Source organism: Lemur catta, chromosome 5 (genome assembly GCF_020740605.2).
Source record: "Lemur catta isolate mLemCat1 chromosome 5, mLemCat1.pri, whole genome shotgun sequence".
NCBI lineage: Eukaryota > Metazoa > Chordata > Mammalia > Primates > Lemuridae > Lemur > Lemur catta.
Window position 1 is genome coordinate 107,241,799 of NC_059132.1, and position 8,940 is coordinate 107,250,738.

Below are 8,940 nucleotides of genomic sequence, written 5' to 3' on the forward strand. Positions count from 1 at the left end.
TTTGAACTTTTGTAAAGGAACACACTCATGTTTGTATACCAACCTTTAATGGAAAACATAAAAAGGAATGTGCTTTTCAATGCTTTTAATTGTTCCCTGCCACACTGAGAACAGGGTAAGGTATAGTAAAGTGTTCTGACTGTGTTTGTCCAGACGCGACAGATGGATTCTACGATGTCTGTGGGCCAAACAAGGAGCTGGATGAAGAGACCTGTCAGTGTGTCTGCAAAGGGGGGCTCCAGCCTTCCAGCTGTGGACCCCACAAAGAACTAGACAGAAACTCATGCCAGTGTGTCTGTAAAAACAAACTGTTCCCTAGTTCATGCGGGGCCAACAGAGAATTTGATGAAAACACATGCCAGTGTGTATGTAAAAGAACCTGCCCGAGACATCAACCCCTAAACCCTGCAAAATGTGCCTGTGAATGTACAGAAAATCCACAGAAATGCTTGTTAAAAGGAAAGAAGTTCCAACATCAAACGTGCAGGTAAGAGATCTTCAGAACCAGTATTCATTTCTCTTAGCGGAAATATAGTCTTCACCAAAAGCAGTTTTCTTAACTAAAATAGCAGTTGCCTGTTAGAATGAGGCCAGTAAGTTCTGGAAGATGAATTCTGATATTTTTTAACCAATGCTAAACTTGCATGAGACTGAGTTTGCTCCCAACAAAGCAAGACAGCAGCCTTGGGGACCAAAACCAGATCCAAGCTCAGAATACACTCTAAGTCCTTGCCCCAGGGTGAAGGTAGTGGCGTTCAGTGTGAGTTAGAGGACCTGTGGGATCTTCAGGACACATCCGGGCAATCCACAGCTTCTCCCACCAAAAATTACACCTTCAGTTGTAATTTAGGACAACTGTTCTAAGTGCAGACAGTTTTTATGCCACACTTACAAACAAAGGACAGGACAGTACCATTTACTGTAGAATTATATCTAGAAATGAAAATGTTTAAGCTAAGTCTTTAATAGAATTAGAGAGAAATAAATTAATATGCTGTTAAAGATTACCAAGACTCATTTCTTAAACCTTGGCTTTGTGTTCTTCTTCACCAAAAAAAAAAAAAAAAAAAAAAAATGATGTTATTCGACTCAAGCACACTCAGTGTTAATCCCTGAACCTCTCCCTATTTAATCTCAGAGAATAAGGGGATCTACTCTTTAAGCCATATCTGTCCTTTTGACATTTTCTCCCACATTCCTTCAACATTGCTCCCTGGCATGCCTTCTCTCTTCCTAACTTTAACATCTTCAACTCTATTTTCCCTTACCCTTGGGTTATAAAAGTTTACAAATGTCTTCTATTTTATTAGCGTCTTGCTGTGATGCTGAACACACTTGAGCAACCAAGCTCTGTCCTCTTCAGAGTTGCTCAGAAACTGGGCATCTGGCATTTGCTTTCACCTCTCCTTTGCCTCCCATTTATTTAACCAACTGTAATCTGGTTTATGCCCTAGAATGCTGTGGCAAAGCTCTGTTTAAGGTATCAATGGCCTCACAGTTATCAAATCGAATGGATAATTTTGTCTTTAGGTAACCTGTCCTTCCTGTGGCCTTTTTTTCTTAAGCTCACCTCTTCTGTGTCTGACATGACATTGCTTTTCCTAGTTGTCAACTTAATTTTCAGACCATTTATTTTTAATCACTTTCACTGAATTCTCTTCTTCCATCCACTCTTTACATATCAGTAGATAATGTCCTTTTCAACAGAAAAAGCTTACATTTCATTTGTTTACAATTTAGTATCTTCATTAATGTTCATCATTATTTTTGTGCAGTAAAGAGTCCTTCTTTTTGATTCTTAAGAGATTTTTGCTCTCATTTTAATTTATATTTCTGATGATCTTTCTACACTAACTTATTAGCTACTGTGTAAAGAAACCTCAATGAATCTAGGTATCTCATTGATTATATTTTTTCCTCCCTTACTGTTGCAGAGGACCTTACAGGAATCCTTTTATTTTGAGTAATCACTATATTCTGATTTTGCTTTTATATTCCTACTCTAATTACCAAAAGGATATTTTAAAAATGCACTACTATATTCTGAAAAAAATTAACATTTTGGAAATAAATCTATACTCCTCATTCTCTTTTAATATTTATTGCTAAGTGTGGTGAGCAGACTACTTCTTTGGTCCATTGCCTTAATTAGCAGCTTTCATAGCTCATTAAAAATTATATCCCTTTTTGGTAAAGCATGCCAGGGGTTTTATAACTATGAATTTGTATTCAAGAAGTTTAAAAAAAATTAACTAGATATGCTTTCTTTTCTAGAGCAAAAAAAATGAAATTTCTAAAACTAAATGTGTAGGGTTCTTTGTAGCACACTTTTGATCTCCACCACCGGTCGCCTTGCACTTTTCCCTGCACACCTGCTCCCACATGTCAGGCATACTCCTGCTCCACACTTTTCCAAAGACAGCTCCAATTCTCCGGAGCAACAGGGCTGCCACCGGATTTACTGATCGGTAATTTGTCCTTTCACCCCGGCTAGAAACTGGAAGTCTAGGGTGGGAGGAGAGGGAGTCCCACTGGTGAGCATTGTCCCTCTCACTGCCTTGCCTCGGACCTCATCTGTGTCACCTGGAGTGCAGGTGGAGAAGGAGGAGTTAGCCGCCATCATGCAGCCAGATGCCTGGTAGAGACACCACAGTGAGGCTGGGGCTGTTCACCGAGGACCACGGTTCTGCCAAGGTGGCTGCGTTTCATTGCCTGGAAGTCTGGATTCCATACAAGTCTCAGACTCTTGCAAGTTCTGCCATGCTTATGTTATCACAGTAAATCAGCAGACTTTAAATATTCACTTCTGAAATTTCTGTTTTATGTTACTTTCATCCACAAAGCGGGGAGCACTTCAAAAAATACTTGCTATCCACCATCAGCGAGCAAGACTTTTTTTTTTTTTTTTTTTAGGGTTTTTCCATTCCTCTTAACTGTTGCAATTCTAAGCACAGACTTAAAAATTTTATAAACCTACAAACAATTTTATGATAAAATTAGAATTTTTATTCTAGTTTAAAATTTAGAAAAACACAAAAGTACCTTGGTAGTATAATGAATTCATTGCCTTGATCCTTAACAAAAGTGTGTTCCTCTTTGTTCTTTTAGTTGTTACAGACGACCATGTACAAATCGACTGAAGCCTTGTGAGCTGGGACTTTCATTTAGTGAAGAGGTGTGTCGCTGTGTCCCTTCATATTGGAAAAGACCACATATGAACTAGATTGTGCTATCGTCATTTTTCTATCGTGGAAAACTGTGCTGCCACATTAGAACTGTCTATGAACAGAGAGACCCTTGTGGGACCATGGTAACAAAGACAAAAGTCTGTATTTCCTGAACCCTGTGGATAACGTTACAGAAATGGACTGGATCTCATCTGCAAAAGGCCTCTTTTAAAGACTGGTTTTCTGCCAATGACCAAACAGTGGAGGTTTTTCTCTTGTGATTTTTTTTTTTTTAAATAATGACTATATAATTTATTTCCACTAAAAATATTGTTTCTGCATTCATTGTTTATAGCAATAACAATTGGTAAAGCTCACTGTGATCAATATTTTTATATCATGCAAAATACGTTTAAAATAAAATCAAAATTGTATTATAAGCTGGTAAGTCAGTCCATTACCATCTTACATAATAAGCAAAACCTGAAATCATAAAAATTTTGATCTCCTTTTGCCCTTTTTCTTTTTCTCTAACGAGATGTCAGATTTTGATTGCTATGAAGAAGTGTGATTCTATAAAAGAAACTTTCAGAGGAACAACAATACACTATCACATTTTGTTTAAATTCATCTCTTAATATTTATTTATGATCGTAAACATTTTGGCACATGATACTTTTGAATTTACAACCAAGTGAATCAATACAGAATATCTTATAAGATAGTCTGTTTAGTGCATCCGTATGATTGAAAGTTATTCAGTGCATTGGGAGAACCTTTAACTTGGTAGAAAATCCTTCTATATGTATGAAAATGGCTTTACAATATTGTCTCAAACAGAATCTTTTCCAAATATTTAACTTATTCTGATCAGCTAAAATACTTCTTGCAAACTGAAGTGCTGCTACCTAATACATTTAAAATAAACTGGAAATAATGTTTAAATGCTTACATATGATAAAAAGGAAATATTTCAGTCACACAACAGAAGGGCTTGCTTCATTTTTAAAAGGGCATCACACTAAAAAAACTTTTCTCTGGGAACAAATATTTTGTCTGCTTAAATAAAACCAACGAAGTGGTTTGTTTGTTGACAATTAATTATATACTAGTGTGACATAGCTACTGTATAGAAATAATTAGTCCTGAAAGGAGAAAACTTCTATGCAAGTGTGCAAAGATAACTCTATAGAAGGTAGCAAATTTAATATAACAAAAACATTTTTAACTGGCATAGGGAGCTGATCAATACAATACAAAATATTAGTATCTATTATTATATATTTTGCTACAAAATAAATATTTAATTAGAAGGTTGATGCCTTAAAAATATCCTCAGTGTTTTCAGTGCTAACTTTTAAAAAAGGTTTTACATGTAAACTTTTATTTGAATTCCAGTTATGTGCTCTGTACAACATTAACATCTAGTTCATGAAGTAAGATTTTTCATGGACTGGAAAAGAAAAAAAGCAGTCTTCTGAAACTCCCTCATTATAGATTTATGTACCATCTTCCTATATTTTAGTAAAGATAACCCAAGCCTCTAAGCAGATAACATACACATCCTACATTCTATATACTGGCTGAGGTCTGCAGAGTTTTCAAACTTGAGAACAGGAAACAAAAAGAAAAGTAAATCTGACAACAGCTAGATTTCTTAAAATTTCCTCAAAAGAACAAATACAGTGGTGATTACAGAAGGAAAATTAGAATCAAAATAACCTCTTTTCATCTGATGGAGAGGGCACGATCCATATTGCATAAAATGTTCATCATCTTTGAATTTCAGCTAAGGTTCAATTCAGTCACTTTCCATACTTTTCATCTCATTTGAGCCAAAAATGAAAGCAAGCAAACATTACTTATATAATCTGTTACTGTTGATCTGGCCAATCACCTTTAGATTTGATACATTTAATATATATATATTAATTTTTTAGGAAAATTAGAAAAAATCTAAGTTTCAGTAAGCACCTGAGGCCCAAAGAATATTAGAATCTGATACAATGATTTATATGTTATCAGATTAAAAATTAATCTAAACTCTCTGTTGACTATTAGTTTCTTATAATATATGGATAAACCAAAAAAAAAAAAAAAACAAAGAGAAATCACTAGACCAAAAAGTAAAACCTGACGCATACCATTTAAATTTGTCCCTGGAGATGTAATAATCTTGACCAAAAGCAAGAGTAGCATGAACAAAGATACTGTAACACATTACCAGTGATGCTTGCAAACAATTGTATGTGGACCGTAAAATTCCCACTTCAACCCATCTCATCTTCAGTGAGATGTTCTGCAGCTAGTTAAGAAGATGAACTAGAGATAAAGTTAAAAATTATTTAGAATATTAGCAAATGTGATTCAGAAAAAAAAGCTAAAAAAATACAGTGAGAATGTTGATAAACTGTGAGAGTCCCAAGATGGTGATCCAGTCCATCCAACAGATAAAGCTGAGAAAACACTGTGAGCTCACAGCAGTTAACATCTCCAAACAGTTAATATATCCAAATCTTAGAAAGTTTACAAACAGAATTTTATGTCCAGAAACATAACAGTGTATACTCAGTGTAAAAGACTCAAGGAAAAAATGTTTTGTTAAGCAGTTGTATGAGATTTAGCTTCCAGATTTTTGGGGGGCATGGGGAGGGGAGGAGGCTTTAACATTTACTCACTGCTCAAGAGAAACAGATTCCATTATTAGAATTTCTAAAAATAACCTTTGTCTTCTGTGTTCACACCACCCAAAACAGAAGTTGGAGTGGTGAGTACAAGACGGAATTCACTGGCACACCCAGAGTGCACTTTAAGGGAAGGAGAAAGGGTCCTGAACTTACCTCTGTGCGCTCTAGGCTTTCTCCAGGGAGACCCTGCTTGTGAAGGAATTTTACTCAGTGGGTGAGAGAGGAGAAGCAGACACAACAGGTGAGAAAGTTCCTATCCCAGCGATTGTTGCAGCATACTGCCGAATCTTAGGAAACTCCTTGTATGCGTTTAAGTTCCCATGTTCATCTGTCTAGGAAGTGCTGGGCTAAGAGTATATGAAGGTCTCTTGGCCCACTCCTTTCTACACACGATGCTATCCCTAATATCTGAGCTTTCATTATCAGATTTTTTAAAGGATAAAATTATAAGTGAGAATGACATAAAAATATTATTTCACTTTGCTACAGCATGGATGTGTCTGATTGTTAGATAGTACATGAATTCTAGAAAGTTCTGAATGAATCCATTATTGTATCCTAAAAGTGCATATTATGCACCCAGACAACTATTTTAGGAATTCAGTGATACATGCAAAGTAATAAAGTAATTACTTACAATTATAAAATTATTATTTATTTGTTCATGTGTTTGAATTTTGGGTATATATTGGATATTTTTTAAGCAGGGAATAACTATGTTCTTAACTTACAGAAATGTAAACCAGTGTCATAGGATCTTTTCATTCCATAGCTAACAACTCGTTGCTTAAAGAAGCATACTATAATAGCTGTGGATGGGAAATCATAAACCAGGTTTTTAATCTTGACTTTTCTATTGTGTTCCTGAGCAAATCGCCAAAGCCCCTGAGTCTCAGCGTGATAGTCTGGGGAGGAGGGAGTTGGATTAAAACTGTGTATGAAGTCCTGGCTCTTAAATTACACAAAGTTTATATTAAACTCTATACGGAAGGAAATCAAAACCAGAACATTTTAAGAACTTCAGGGATGCACTATACTTGAGATTAGTGACCCCATTAAGAAGAAATATTTATCTTTTAAAATTTTTTCATGTAAGAAAGTATAAATGAAAGCTCAGCCTTACACTGTAGTTCCGAGTCTACTTCTTAAATCCTAACAAATTTAGATAGCTCAAAGCATCATTCTTCCTGATTTCTTCATATCAAAGGTGATCACACCTAGAGACATGGAAAAATTTCTTTCCAAATATCTTGAAAAAAAACAAAACCTTGCAACTTTCAGAAGATAGCAAAAATTAGGGCTTCCTGTGCACTCCTTCCAAACCTCAATCAGACGCACAAATACTGTATTTAATCCAGGCAAGGTCTTTGAAGCAGAAATTGACTTCTGATGTTGTTACCATCTGGCATTCTGATGATAGGATTTGATTAGGAATTGCTCCCATATCACCCAGGTCTGCCATCTGCATATTTCTAAGTACAGTGGTCAAAAGGCTCAGAGGCTGCCATGGACTCAGCCACCAGGGTTGATTATATAGCAGACGTGATGAGACACGACTGTCTATTGAAGACAGAGGTAACTGTTTTGATTTGGTAGGAATGACTGTGAGATACTATTAAAAACTTCTTTAAAATCCACTAAGGAATGAATGGCTGGATAAGAAAGAATTCTAAAATGTATCAAACAGAAATGCTTAATTTTACAAATAAAATTTATAAATACTTTCAAAAAGAGAAAAAATTTTCCAGGAGTATTCAACACACACTACTTTATAGGACTTCACAACAGTAGTTTTAGTGTGGTGTTAAAGTCATGTGGAATTTTTTTCATTTCAAGGCAGCTATACATCTTCACAGTACTTTTGGAAGTCAGTTTTCCTTATATTCAAATGTAGATATTTAGGCTTGGCGTGGAGGTTTCACGGAGCCCTGCCTGACGCGGGACGAACGATCTTTCTGCACACTTCATGTTTCCCTTCTGTGTGGTGCCTTTCAAGGCACTGCTTTTTTCTCTCTATTGCCCACTTATCATAAACAGTAATTTTTAGCCCCTGATTATTTATTTCTTTACTCCCATGCACTGATGTTTCCACTCCACGATATTTTTGGCAACGAATGCTCAATGATACGGGGTCACAGGAAGGAGAAAGGGCACCAGGAATCAGATAGGATTTTGGTACCTAAGGTCAAACGTCTCCAGCTTCCTTCCTCTGATTCTATCCTAGGCTTTGGACAGGACAGACTGATTTCCATTTTAGTAGCATTTCTTAATTTCGATGGTAGTTTTGAAATTCACGCTCCTCACAGAGCACACAGTAAATAAAGGGTCATAGATTAGCACTTGGAATTACTGATAAGGAGAAGGGGGAGAAGGGAGGAAGGAAATGAAAGAAGGGAGAAAACAGGAAGGAAGAGCAGAAAAAAATGAGAAAGGGTGAAAAAGGAAAATAAGAGAGAAAAAGCAGGAACACTAGAATTTTAAGAAAAAATGAAGATGTCTCATGACCTGTTGGGGCAGGGATAAGGAAGGTGTGGAAACTTCTGGAAATACATAGAGAAATTCCTGTAATTTGTGAATAAGAATGGCAAAGGCAAAATTATGTTATCTGCTCAGCAGTTTTTTAACTGGATTGTCGTATTTACTAAGTAAAAAAGATAAATACCATGATGGTTTTATGAAAATCTCAAAGGTTAAAGTCCGAACTAAAACACTGAAAGAAGTTTGGCGTGAAATGATTTCAGTTTTGTGCACATGGACACCGCAAATGCCACGCACTCACTATCATTCGTGTGATGGGGCATTGCTTTTGGGAAGACGTGGAAACGTAAAGCATTTCCTCATCTCTAGATTTAAAACAGATGTTTCTACATGAAAGTTCAGATCACATGAGAATTTCATTGTGATTTTTTTTTTCTAACAATACATATGACGGGTTGGCCCTTTGTGAGAAATTTACAAGCTTTGTTGTCCCTGTCCCATCTGGGTGGCAGTCAGGATTCACAATCCACTTTGCAGTGTGCATAAGGAGAACTCTCACATCACCCGTATCAGGTGGGCACTTCCACTCCCCGCACATCAGGGAATCC

The 8,940-nt window shown here is 36.2% G+C and overlaps 1 protein-coding gene across 1 annotated transcript in view; it reads left to right on the forward strand.

The window, feature by feature from the left end:
* The window catches only part of VEGFC (vascular endothelial growth factor C), a 96,305-nt gene extending 92,698 nt beyond the window's left edge, over positions 1 to 3,607 (forward strand). The window contains exons 6-7 of the mRNA XM_045552468.1: positions 154 to 487; positions 3,109 to 3,607. Coding sequence (XP_045408424.1) covers positions 154 to 487; positions 3,109 to 3,223 — 449 coding nt within the window. The 3' untranslated portion in view covers positions 3,224 to 3,607. The remainder of the gene's footprint in view (positions 1 to 153; positions 488 to 3,108) is intronic.
* Positions 3,608 to 8,940: the final 5,333 nt, after the last annotated feature.